We start from the raw sequence: 13834 nt of genomic DNA, 5'->3' as shown, positions 1-13834 counted from the left end.
GCAGTTACATGCTGGTGTGTGTGGGAGGAGTGGGATAAGTGAGTCCAAATACCACAAGCTGACCGCGGAACATTGGAAGGTAGTGTCGTTCTCTATTTTCGTATAATGCATGCTCACCTACCCCGAGGAGACAAAGGCCTAACCTGCTGACCGCCATGCAGAAAACCATTCTCCATGTATGTCACTCTCTGAACCCACCACCCCATCCAGCACACGATGCAGCCGCACACTTTTTCGAGCAAAATCCTAAAGAATATGTTAGGTCTGAAAATTTAATACAACTTCAATATTCGTTGAAGTAATCAACAATGATCTCAGTTCATAACGAATCAACAAAATTGATCTAATTATAAAATTTAATTATTCAATCAGTATCAGTAATGCTCTATCTAATCATCTTTTTCACCTATAATCTTAACTACAACCAAGCATATGTGACCCGCAACTCTGAAAAAGAGAGAAGAGGAAGGGATTTGTGAGCTTTACAACCCAATAAGAATCTCAAATTGCAACACCATAAATAATAAAAAAAATCAATTAACAATACCAAATAAATAAATATCGTATCAATACACCAAAAACTTATAAACAACATACACATAAGTTTTCATTGTCACCTTTTCAAAAAAGCACATATATAGATATCTCATATACAACCAATTATTCAACAATAATTTCTTATATCATGTTACGGCTTTGGACTAACCAAGATCATAACTCAATCCAAGACTAATACCACATCACATTATAGCCTGTGGTAGCTATCCGACCCACATTATATCCCATGGTGGCTATCCGACCCACATTACAGCTTGTGGTGGCTATCCGACCCATGTTATAGCCTGCGGTGGCTATCCAACTCACGTTATAACCTGTGGTGGCTTCCCATGCATAAGTTCCTGGAGGCTTCTCATGTATCAGCCCATGGGCGCTATTAGGGGTGGCAATCGAGTTGAGTCGGACATAAACAGGTCGGGTCAGATGTTCAACGGGTTAAAAAAGTATAAACCTGAACCCGACCTGTTTATTAAACAGGTCAGAAATTACAACACGAACCCGACCTGTTTATTAAACTTGTAACCCGACCCGACCCGTTTAACCTGTTTAATAAACAGAACGATTAAACAGGTCGAGTTTGCTTTTCTGACCCGTTTAACCAAATGGAGAGAGAGAGATGGGAGGGTGGGGACCGTGGGGTTGCTTCTAGCGAGAAAAAGAGAGAGGTGGGGGGTTTGACACAGAGAGAGAGAGAGAGAGGTGGGGGTTGGGGACGTTGGGGTTTCTTTAGGCAAAAGAGAGATGTGGAGAGGTTGGAGGGTTCGACAGAGAGAGAGAGGTGGGAGGGTTCGACGGAGAGAGAGAGAGGTGCCTGCTTCGATAGATCAGGCCTAGCTCAGGGCTTAGGGCTTGAGGGGGATGGACTGGTGGTGGTGGTGCCAGAGGAGGGTTTGGTGGTGGGGTTTGTAGGGTTGGGGGAGGATAGAGGGAGTGAGGCATACTGATTGAGAGGGCGCCTCTGAAGTCGGCGGCGACAAGGTCGGGGGCGGCGATCCTTGGATCTCAGCGGAGAGGGTGAGGCCGAGATCGATGACAACGGAGATGGAAAGATCGAGTTCGGCAAGGAAGTGATTCAAGAGCAAGGTCGGCCGCCGCCACCGCCAGAGCCATAGCCTTCTTTCCCATCTCTTCCTCTCTCCACCTCTTGACGTGTGGTCCTTGACCTTCCAAGGACCTGAGCGAGGCTGCGAGGGTCTTGAATCTCTTGATGTAGCCGTTGATGATCTCGTCCCGGGTGAGACTGGGATCGGGGGGCTCAATGATGATGAGCCAGTGCTCGAAGTCGCACTGAGAGAAGAGAGCTCGGGTGGTGCTAGGTGAAGAATCCGGAGGAGAGCTGGAGAGAAGAGGGGAGAGGGACACAGTGTCCTCGCGGTGCCCTCGCGAGGAAAATCGGGCCAAGGGCCCGAGGTGGAGTGCGATGCGAGCATACGGCCCATGTAGGCATGTGGCCCATGCAGGCATGCGGTGGAGAGTTGGGCTGGCCCTAGGCCTTGTCTTCTGGTCCTTATCTATCAGCCCAACAGTTAAACATGTTATACGGGTTAAACAGGTCGGACGTTTAAAATATGTATCCGACCCAATTAATAAATAGGTTAAACGGGTCAACCTGTTTACGATCCGAACTTGTTTAGGCCAAACGCAAACCTATTTATGGCGGGTCGAATACGGATTAGGTTGGTAGGTCGGGTCATATTTTGCTACCCTTAGGCGCTATGACGAGGTTAGTCCAAACCATATCTTATTCATCTGATTTATCTGTTACCCTTGTCAAATCAATTATCACATATACAATGAATTTCTCTCAAATTTAAGCTATCTTTCTTCATATAGTCATGTTCTCAACATCTGATACATATAATAACCACATAAATAAATTTGTATTGAAAATTATATAAAAGCATATCGTATGTATGTATATATATATATATATAGTGATTCAAGTATAAAGATTTTTATCTTTACCGAAGATTGACTAAACACAATGATCACTCACCTGCTTTATGGTCTACGAGTTGGGGTGCAAAGTACCTTGGTTATAATCTTCTTGCATAGATAACTCTCCCTCTAAAAAATCAAACTCAATTATTAAAAGAAAGTTAAATAATGGACCAGTAACCTAGACTGCCTACCAGCATTTACTAGGGTCCAATAGTAGCTGACATCAATCGAGTGCAGAACAAACATGATCGAATAGGCAGCAGCATCCGACGATCCAAGTCAGTCTGCTCTGGCTAATCAAACCAGTCAAATCATCAAACAAGAATCAAACCATGGTATAAGTAACAAAATAGAGATTCATGATGAGAGAGTCTAGCGGTGCTCGACAATGGTCGGGTAAAGCTAGCGCAATAGGTGGTCTCAGCAACACTGGTCCAAGACTAGGGTCGACCCGGATCCACAACAAAAATATTTGGGACCCTCCTATAGGGTCCATAGAATTATGCGAATAGAGAGAAAAACAAAAGAAGAGTAATCAAGAGAGAGGAGAGAGAAGAAAGAGGAGAGAGAAAGAAGAGAAAGAACACTCTCTTCTTTTTTTTTCCAAAATAGGAGAGAGTCCATCTCTCCCTTCTTTTTTTTGGATGAGAGGGTGGCCGGCCAAGATGGCCCAGCCCTTAGTGACGACGGTCTCGAGCAACCCTTCGGTCGCAGCACCATCGGCGACGGTGATCGGCTAGGATAAGGAAAAAGAAATGAAGAACCCGAAAAAGGTGTAGGATGATCCATGGCAACTCGGTCTAGATCTTGGCTAGCCCATTGACTAGTTGCCGCCCAATCTCGGGGTCCTCGAAAGCGGCAAAACCCAGCCAAACCTGGCAGCCAGCGGCGATGAACAAGAAAGGCAAAGGGGTCGGAATAGAGCACCCTATTTTTGGATGAAATCTCGGTGATTTGCTAGCCCAAATCCACAGCGATAGCGGCCGCCGAACTAGGAAACAAGGAGAAAGAAGATGAGGAACTCTTACCTCGGTTTGACAGCTTTTCGGCGAGGATTCAAGAAGGAGACTCAAAGAAGAAGACTTGGAACCAGCGACGATGCTCGATGATTCTGGAGGTGGAAATCAGAGGAAAAGGAAGAGAGTTAAATATGCATGATCTTAGAGTTCAAGTCGAACTCAGATTGCTCCAAATAACATCTGTTTTCATCGGACATTGGGAGAGAAAGAAGGCTCCTATCGTAGTCTTCTTCTCCACCTCCATCATGCCATAGGGCACGATTGGGCTTGAGCTTGGCCTTTTCGAGCCAACCCACAAGTCCATGGAACTAGGCTGCTATAGGTTGGGCTGTGCCCGGCTACTTTGGGCCGGCCCAGAAGCCTAAAATCTGGCTATGGAACTTAATGATCCGATTGCCCATTATTTTTTCAAACTCTCGTTGTATTTCAAGTCCCCTCTTCGTGTCAGCACACCTTGTAAATAATTCACTAATGTAAATGCACGCATTAATAATAATATTAGGGTGGCCCACCTCCTTCGGAATTTAATAAAAAAAAGACCAACGAAAATTAATAATATCTCACCAATATGAACTTTCGATTACAAAAAAACATGAAAGCGAGATATAACACAATAAAACCAAATAAATAGAAAAATCATAAGAAAAGATGATACGTTGTATACCTACTTGCTAAAAAAAATTAGCCTAAATCCATGGTCACGCCTGGCGACAACTTAGAGCCCAGCGCACATGAGCAAAGTCATCCTCACGCCAAACTTGGAAGCAATAATGAATCACAAGCAAGCCCAACGCACACGATGAATACCTTGCAACCGGGTGAAACAACGGCAAGACCGGGAGAGCAACAGGCTTGAGATCAGGAAAAAAAAAGAAGAAGAAAGAAAACACCACTCATGAAAATTACATCAAACATATCACGGGCACAGTGACCCACAGACCTGATGAGGCTAACAGTTCGAGACCTAACTGACCTGGCTCGACCCGATGGATAAAGCCTTAAATTGACTGCTCCCAGGTCGGACTCGGCGGACGGAAAGATCTTTCGTTCTCTCGAGGCTTTTGTTAGAGGACCCTGGACGCCAAACCCTAGCGGCTAGCAACACCATGATCTACGACGTCAACTCTCCTCTCTTCCGCTCCTTTCTCAGCCAGAAGGGCGGCGTCTCCGACAAGAGGTATTCTCCTCCACTTCTCGTCATGAGATTTCGTATGTAATTTCTTGATTACTCCTTTCTAACGCTATAAAATCGCCTGTTCTTCACATAGATTTGAGCCCCATCTGAAGGTCAGGTCTTTCAATATCTAGCTCTATGATTGCTTATAATGCAGGGAATTTTGTGGCTTTAATCGATACCACGGGCTTGTGGGATTCCATTTCTTGTTCTTTTTATATGAGTTTCTTTACCTAACATATTGTTTTCTACGCGCTGAGATTCTGATGGCCGATCGTTTCTGATTGATTGGTAGCTGAATTTTTTTTTTAGTTGATGATAAATCAAGGATTTTGGTGTCTGTTTTGGTGTTAAAGAAATATGTCAGGCTATGTTCAATATATTGAATGAAACAATTGTAGGGGAATATAGGGTGGATGGTGAGCTATGAGGAAAAAAAGTGTTTTTTCTTTTGATTAACCTTTCTACCTCCAAAACATTATTGCACTAAAATGTTTGTACTAATATTATCGCTATAAGTGGCACGATGGGTTTGTGTGTTTTCATATCATGCTTTGCAAAAATATTTATTATTCACAAAGAAAACTTAGAGTACTGGCAACTTATAGAAATGGTTATTGCTTAGGGTGATCCATGGAAAATCACATGATGAAGTAAGGTTTGCCGTCTCGGTACCGGACTTCGTATCGGTGTCACACTAGCACAATATCGGTATGGTACGGTATGTATTTCTTTTTGACATACCAAGTGTTGGTACGTCATCCATACCGAAAATCGTTACTGGACTAGTACGGTATGGTTCGCCGCCTGGTTTGGATCAGTACAACATACCATGTGATGAAGTTTAAAATATTGCATATTTTAGAATTACAAATTGAACAACCAAGGCAATTGGGAGCATATGCATTAAAGCATTTAAATATCCCTTTAATTGTGCTCACAGTTTGTGAGGATGGGGGCAGCATTATGTATGCACTGTTTTTTTTTGTTTGGTGGGAGTTGCGCATATGATGTGTTGGTATGTGGCTGAGATGTTACTACTCATATCCTTTCCTTGAAAAGAATTCTGCTTGTCAAGAAAAAATAGTTGGAGAGATGACCAACTTGAGATGGGTTGCCACTGGGGAATGTGGATCATGCATTATCGTATTGCAGCAAAAATTCTCTTCACAAGATGTCTCTTGTGATCTTATGAACCAGAGAAAGAGAGAAAATAAGAGTATCAAAACATACAAATCAAGGTAGTTGTACCAAATTCTTCCGTGAATATTTCTCATGCAGCATTCGAGGGTTGGCTAGAAGTCATGAGAAATTGAATTCTAGGTATTTAGTGGTGATCTATCACAGGGTAGTATTGCATTGGGAAAGAAAGATGACAATTTCTGACTTCTAGGTGCTTTAGGGAGGAGGCAAGAACCCTTTACACATCTTAATGCTCTGGGAATTGCAGATACAGTTTCACTTGGATGGAGACTATCTGATTTGTAATATTTGATTGATGACAAACCTTACTGGATGTTAATGTACCATGAAAAGAGAGAAGCAAATTTTCTTGCAAATCCATGTGTTTATTTATGATGTTAACTTGATTCTGGCACATCTGAAATCAGCATAAGCTATGAATGTTGCTGTTATCTTTATGGTTAGGTGTCTTTGATTTCTTGAATCAAAAAAAGATGCACACTAATAGGATCATTAAAAAATAATGGAAAAGGGGAATATTGAAACTAAGAGAACAAGCAAGTGGGATCAGCATGGAAGTGCAGAAGCTTGCATATCTTACTTTTCTGTAATTAATGCTGCTTTTACCTCTAAAGCTAGTGAGACATCATCTCTGCTTGTTATGTACATTTTGATTGTATAAGGACACTTATTATTCCCCTTATCTTGAAGAATGAAGAAGTGGGACTAAAAACATGCTCAACCCTTCTATAAATATAGGACAGCAGCTGGAAATGGTCATCATGTCAGGTTTGTTAACATTTGCTTTCTATAAGGTGGATAGGAAATATGTTAAGAGATGTTAACCTTTCAAGGTTGAGCTGGTTGTCATTTTATTTTGAATTTCTTGGTAATTGAAGTGAAAGAATTTTAGAGAGTAGTACTTTATTTGTAGAATGGTGGGGACTAATGCATCCAAGACTAGGCTTGGGTATTTCTTAGGTCAAGCTGGTCCAGGATGATACTCTACATCAATAGGAAAATGGGCAGAAGGAACCTAGCCTAGCCTAACTTAAGGCTTGAAATCTGTAGATCGAGCCTATCCTGGTGAGAAAAGAGAGTGCTTGGGCTTGACCTAACTTGGCACAAGCAAGTCTAACTTAGCCTGATTTGACCCGAGTTTGGCATAAGTTGAGTAGCTCCGACAACTAGTTTGGGGGGAGAGAGAAAGGAGATAGGTTAGAGGGATCGAAGGAGGAGGGATGGGGGGAAGGAGCAAGATATAGAGGCACCTGCTCGGGTCAACGAGAGAGAGTGATAGCAAGAGAGAGAAAGAGGAAGAAGCAAGAGAGAGAAACTAGAGAGAGAAATTGAGAGAGAAGAGTGAAGAAGAGAGAGAAATCCTCTCTCTCTTCTTTTCAAGAACGGGGATGCTTGTAGACTATGAAGTGGGTTAGTGATCATTCTGTTTAGTCAATCTTCGGTAAAGATGAGAATCTCTGTACTTGGTCACCATATATACATATATATGTTTATTGGTTTGTACCGTTGAATTTGCATTGTGATATTTACATTGATAAATTTGGTTTGGCATGTGATGATATGTTTTATATAATTTCCAGTACAAGTATATTCATATGGTTATTATACGAATCAGATTTGAGAAGTGATATTGTGCGTCGGGAGGTGGCCAAAGGGAGGGAGAAAAGGGATCAGGCTGACGGGTAAAAGAGAGAGTAGGAGTACCAACACTAGGATGGGGGGATGAGAGAGAGGGAGAGGGAGTCGGAGATCATCTATCATTTGGGAAGGGGCAGGGTGGGTTGTAGGATGGGGGTGTGTGGTAGGAGGCAGTGGCTAGAGGAGAAGTGTAGAGGGATAGCGAGGATTTGGATTATGATTTATTTTTTAAAGATATTATTTATATAAAAATTTATATAATATCAAAAATCGTGTTGGACTAGGTCAAGTCTGGTTAAAATTTAAGAAGTTCGAGCCTAGCTTGATTTTCATTCAGACCTATAAAATCTAGTCCCAACCTGCCCACTAAGTTGAAAACCTTAGCCCAAGCTTGGGAAAAGTTGAACCCAACAGGTTGGGCTGGTTTTACTCAGGTCTATCCAAGATCTGTGGCATAAAATTTTGTAATCAAATTTGATATTCAATAGTAACTAGAGTCAAGCTGCATGTGTTGCATTTTTTCTACATTCCTTTCCTTCTTCAATTGGATGATTGTCCTTCTCCTCCTTTCCTTCCTACTATTGGCTGTGAAATTGATTAAATGCCGAAAATAGTTACATCTGCTGTCAGTATTAAGTGCGCCCATATCCCATATTTTAACCTCTCCATCTATCTCCAAAAGTTTCTCGAATCTCCCTTTCAGCACCTAGAAAGGCACTTAACCAGGGCAAGCATATTTCACCTCTCCAGGTGAAATAAGTTTAACCTGGAAAGCTCTCTCTTCTCTCTGATATGTTTTCACTGTTGTCCACTCCCTATCCCAGCATCCCTCAAACTTCAACCAAACAAGAGATATTACTAACCTAGGAAAAAGTAAAGAAATGAGGGTCACCCAAAGTTAAAAGTAACTACCCCAAGGCTAGCTGCCTGCATCCAATAGCGTTATTCCTCAAAAGCATAAACTAGCAGTTCTCATCATTTTGGCTCGCAAGAAGTGATTTCCTAATGAGTGAAGGATTCAATGAGAGTGTGGATTTCAATATTGGAGATCCTTTTTTATTAAGAAGAGTGAAGCTTGAGGCTTTAACATTAGATGTCAAGAAAAGTTTGTGTTACAAAGGTGAACTGTCACCTAACACCTGTAGATTCAGCCTTTCCATTTTATAGGACTCTTGGTTGTCAACTGTCTAGACCATCCGCGCTTGAATGACAAAGGCAAAATAATGGAAAATATAGATATAGTGGAGGCCAAGGTCCGCTGTACCGACCATACCGACGTACCAGTTGGCATCGGTACCGGTACCATACTGAACCGAATCGGTATTGTACCAGTTCGGCTGGTTTGGGCCCAAAGTCAAAAAAAAATTAAGATCAGTACGAGCCGGTACGGGCTGGTACCGATCGGTACGGATTGCGAATAGTCGGAACCGAAAAATATAGCTGTACCGTACCGGTTTCGTCTGGTACCTGTACGTACCGGCCAGTACCGACCCGCACCGATCGGTACGGTAGACCATGGTGGAGGTAAATCCTAAGTCACACATCTCTCCTTTTTACTAGTGCAAGAGCATTTAGCTATGTGTGATAGTGATCATAGTAATTAATATGCATTAGAAGTTATAAAGAAGTCTTAAGTTCCATCGGATATTAAGAAGGAAGAAAAGAATCCTTTATTTTGTAAATGTCTACAATGATAGAAAAGCCAAATGATGACCTACTGGGAACAAAACTTGGTACTAAGTTGCGTAAGATGATAACTGATGGGAAGTACCCATGCCAACATAAACATCAGATAGATGAATTCTAAGGTGGAACATAAGTAAGAGTTGGATATGACGAAGCATTATAAAGCATCAGTGTGCTTCTTCTTCTTCTTCTTTAACTTCTGATGACTTCCGACGGAAGTACAAGTGCTAAGTGTTTGCCACAAGTACAGGTGCTAAGTGTATAATATTATCTCTTTGACAACTATGCATGTCCTGCTGGGAAGCCCATTATTATCTGATTGAATTATGGAGGTAATATTTAAGCCATGTATTGTTCCATGGGGTAACAAGACATAAGCTATACTTTTAAAGTTAGAGACCTCTGATTGGACTCAGTAAATTCCTATGGATGCCCCACCTCTTCTAGAAGTAATAGGTGACATCAGACAGGATAGTTGGAAAAGCAAGATATGAAGATAGCAAGCTCATGGATGAGATTTTTGAAATTGAAATGATCGATGCCGTCAAGAGGCTTTGGATCTAATAATGAAGTCAACTTTGTCTTTATTGTGTTTGAGGTCTAAAAGTTGTTGCAAGGGGGTGTAATACACTGTGTCCATCTCTAGAAACTTGTGAGAAGCTTCTGTAATCTTGGATTATCTTTCATACCATGAGGCCCTAGCCAGCCAACTCTCTCTCTCTCTCTCTGTGTGTGTGTGTGTGTGTGTGTGTGTGTCTCGCCCCCTGCCCCCTCTCCACTGCCCCTTCACTTCTTAAAGAATGCAGAGTAATTGGTATTACAAATCTCAGGTTGAACTTTCAGATATTAATGTCTTTTCGGGGAAGTAATCCCTAGGAAGTAATCTCACTGCCACTTGGGAACTACAGCCTGTCCATATTTCACTCTAGTCTCTGTTATGCATTCTACACACATTTGTGCCTTGTTTTATACACTCTTGTGCTTGTTTTATACATGCCTGTGCCTGTTTTATGGAAGGGCCAGGGACTAAAACTTAAATGGTTATCAAATCAAGGACTGAGAATATTAAATAATTTTTGGTGACCCTAATAAATAAACAGTGGACAAAAGCAGGGACGAAAAGTTTAGTTGCCTGTTTCTTTGCCTTCTTGAGATATAAATATCCTAAATTTATGTTGAATTGGAAAAATCCAATAGTCCACCCGTCTTGTAATAAGGAAGAAATACTTATGGACATAGATATGAGTTCAACAATTATTAGGAAATTTATCTTTGTAAAACAAGAAATACGATTTGGAAGTTTATGTATGAGTATATATTATCAGTACTAATAATATTTATAAATATAAACAAAAAGAGAGTTATTTTGATCATATTACTCAAAATTATCAGCTCTATGTTTTCTAGCTTGCTTTAAAGGCTCATTATTTTCATTCCTTCTTTTGTTTCTAAATTCTAACTTATATCCTCATACCTGACATATTGACAAGTTATGACTTTGGAAGGTATATGTGTTTACTTGTTTGTTTTGCTCGAAATTTAATAACACTGTAAGAGATAAGAATGGGATGTTTTAGGCAACTAAGTCAAGTTGATTGAGGTGAAAAGAAGTTCAATTTTTGCTACCATTTTTGTCTTTCTTGCTATTCTACTTCTCCATCTATATCTTTTTTCTTCGCTTGTTTTGGCCCTGCTGCCTTTCTTGATATCCCATTAAGCTCATAATCAGAGCCTTTGTTTGAACTGGCTTATTTGAGGCTTGCCTCACCCTTCCAGATGAATCTTTCAAAATTGTTTGGAGGCTTACAGGTGAGGCTGTATAAAATGAGGCATATACATCACGTATAGGCTAAAGTAAGGCATACATCTTTAGGCACACTGTCAGCAAAGCCATTGAATGGGGAGGGATTTGCCTTTTCCCAAAGGCTTTGCATGATGGCATTTACAACCGTAGACATATGGTAAAGATGTCATTGTATGCTAAATATCTATGGTTTGTTTACATCTGGTGTTCTCTAAGTTATAATGGTTACCAATGTTTGCAGCCAAGTCCTATTACAGCATGCGCATCCATCACCTGGCCTTCTTTTGCATGTTTTTTGTCAATCTTTAACTCATTAATGATTATCATTGAGCCTTATGCCTTACCTCGGTGAAAGCTTGAACATGTCGGCCTATCCCTCTGCCTTTGAAATGCTGTTTCTGGCATCGGTAAACCTGCAACCAGATTTTAAACTTTGGAATTTAGTCCTGCTTGCCTCTAAAGTTTGGCTTTTCTTCTTGAGTCAGAGAACAAATTTATGATAGTAATACCTAATCGTAATTGCTCCAGTCTTGAAATGCTTGCGCCTTCTTGAAATTGTTCACCATGGCGTCTTGGACTGCATATAGAAACAGATTTTATTTACCTTAGCAGGTGCAATTGTTCTCCAGTCATGCAGGGCTGGCATCTTTTTTGAAAATTTGTGAGCATTTTTCAGTCTTGTTCTGGGTTAGAATCTGTGGTTTTAATGAAGATTGACCCTGTGATAGTTTAGAAACAATCTTCCTTGGGAAAGATGCACAACTCAATGATGGTCCCCTTTCTCATATGGGATTGGAGGCAACTCGAGCCTTTCAGTTTACTTGTCCCATTCTGCAACAATATTATCTTTGTACAATGAACTAAATTTATGTTTGATTTTGTGCTCTGATCTGCTTGAATTAGGAATTTGCACTAAGATGTGGTAAAATTTCCATGGTGTAGTGAGCAATTATAGGAAGCTTACTTGAGGGGTTGCCTCAGAAAATAGTTGAATGAAGTTAATATGCTGCATTCCAGAAGGTTTAGTTTGAGTTCTTCATTTCAGATGTTTGGTTTTCTCAATCTTAAATAAACACGTTGACAGTGAATGGACTATAGAAATAGAGAGTATCAAACATGTAATATTTATAAAGAACAAATGCACATAGAATACCAATAATAGAAGAAAAATACCTGACACCCACTTCCAGAACACCTAAGATTGCAGCTGTTCATTATGATCGAGCCCACCTTATGTTGTTGGTAAAACGTCAATGGTGTGAATGTTGGTGTTGTCAAAGGTGTGCTAGTATACTGCTCTAGATAAGCAAATAGCAAACATTTTCATGACAATTTTAGAAAACAATAATTCATCTATTTTCCTTGATAAGTTGATTTAAATATGTGGATCTCTTATATACTTGCAAGATATATCTTCTAGTCTGTCATACTTTTCTTTTTCTAATCTGAAGATCTTAATAGAGTTACTGTGAACTTAGTATTTGAAAGAAGTTTTTAAACTTAGGCAAAACATAGTGAATCTAAATCTAAGAGCAAGGTGATAATCCCTCCAAATCATGCTTTTTTCATGACCAAAAACTAGTAGGTTTCCCTGATGGAATTAGTGTCAATGCTGCAGTTTCGTTAAGCATTTTCAAATGAAACAACTCAATTTTTTTAATATAACTTGTTACTTTTGAATGAACAAAAGCAATTGTACCAAAAAAAAAAGAACAAAAGCACCATTTTTGCCTAAAATAAAGCAAACCAGTACGTGCTTTGAACCTTAAAAGAAAATCAAGAAGTTTATAATAAGTGAAACTTATCGACATGATGTAATCTTTGCCTTCTTCATTGTCATTATTTGTCATATTTTCATCTGTCAATGTGGTGTCTTTCTTTTCCTTTTTGCCTTTTTCTTTTTCTTTGTGGGATGGGGGGGGTGGTAATGTGGTACTTCTGCGTAACTTTTCTGGCTGTAGTCTAATATGCACATTTGGTCATATCACTTAGTTATTGCTTAGTTAACACTTTTATGGTATGCGACTGTGTAGAGCAGTGGAAAATCTGTTTTTAGAAGGCTTATATTTCAGGTTTCATGGCCACCCACCTTTTCATTTATTTCATATCAAATAATGAGTCTACTAAATTTATTGCTATGACGAAATGAAGAGCAGCTCTGGCTGTCCCTTTTTACTAGAAGAGAATATCAGAAACCTAAAATAAATGAATTTTAATGATCCAGCTCTTTACAAGCATGTTGACTAAAAATTGTGTTCTAGAAATGGGGAGTGGAGTGGTGGACACATTATTGACTGAAGTGTAGAGATACTGGGCCTTGTCTAGTTGTCTGAATTGATATATTGCCTCTTTTTTTTTTGAAGAATTACTAATTGTGCTAAATTCTTAACATCATAGTAATTTTCTTATGGTGTCGTATGTCATTTTTGCTGGAATCAGGAGATCTGAAGAACAAAAGCCAAAGGAGCAGAAGCCAAAGGCTAGCGAGAACAAGCCTGTGATGACAGAATGAGAACGGCGCGAGCAAGAATGCCTGACCGATGACAATGGATATACTTCTCTCTACCGATGGTTGACTTCTTAAGTATTCTATAGTCTTGGTTGGGATTATGATAGGTTGTAATCATCTCCTTCCAGCTTAAACATTAATGCATCCCTGACTTACTGACATGGGTATGTAATCGGAAAGTTATGATACTTGAACACCTGTTACTCCGTCATCGTACTAGATTAAGCAGTTGATCTTAGACTTTTCATGTTTTTAGCTAAAGATTACTGCGAAGTCATTCTCATATGCCAGAGGAAACTGGT

The 13834-nt window shown here is 40.2% G+C and overlaps 1 protein-coding gene across 1 annotated transcript; it reads left to right on the top strand.

The window, feature by feature from the left end:
* Positions 1 to 4526: 4526 nt before the first annotated feature.
* Positions 4527 to 13787, top strand: LOC148700242 (wound-induced basic protein). The gene is made up of 2 exons (XM_039131046.3): positions 4527 to 4695; positions 13463 to 13787. Exons 1-2 carry the CDS (start codon positions 4625 to 4627, stop codon positions 13533 to 13535), a joined length of 144 nt encoding a protein of 47 aa, XP_038986974.2. The 5' UTR covers positions 4527 to 4624; the 3' UTR covers positions 13536 to 13787.
* The last annotated feature ends 47 nt before the right edge of the window (positions 13788 to 13834 follow it).

Source organism: Phoenix dactylifera, chromosome 13 (genome assembly GCF_051530095.1).
Source record: "Phoenix dactylifera cultivar Ajwa chromosome 13, Ajwa_hap1_PhDact_Kaust_v1.1, whole genome shotgun sequence".
In the NCBI taxonomy this organism is placed as follows: Eukaryota; Viridiplantae; Streptophyta; class Magnoliopsida; order Arecales; family Arecaceae; genus Phoenix; species Phoenix dactylifera.
The sequence above is the reverse complement of the archived record's forward strand: the minus strand, read 5'-3'. Positions and strand labels throughout refer to the sequence as shown.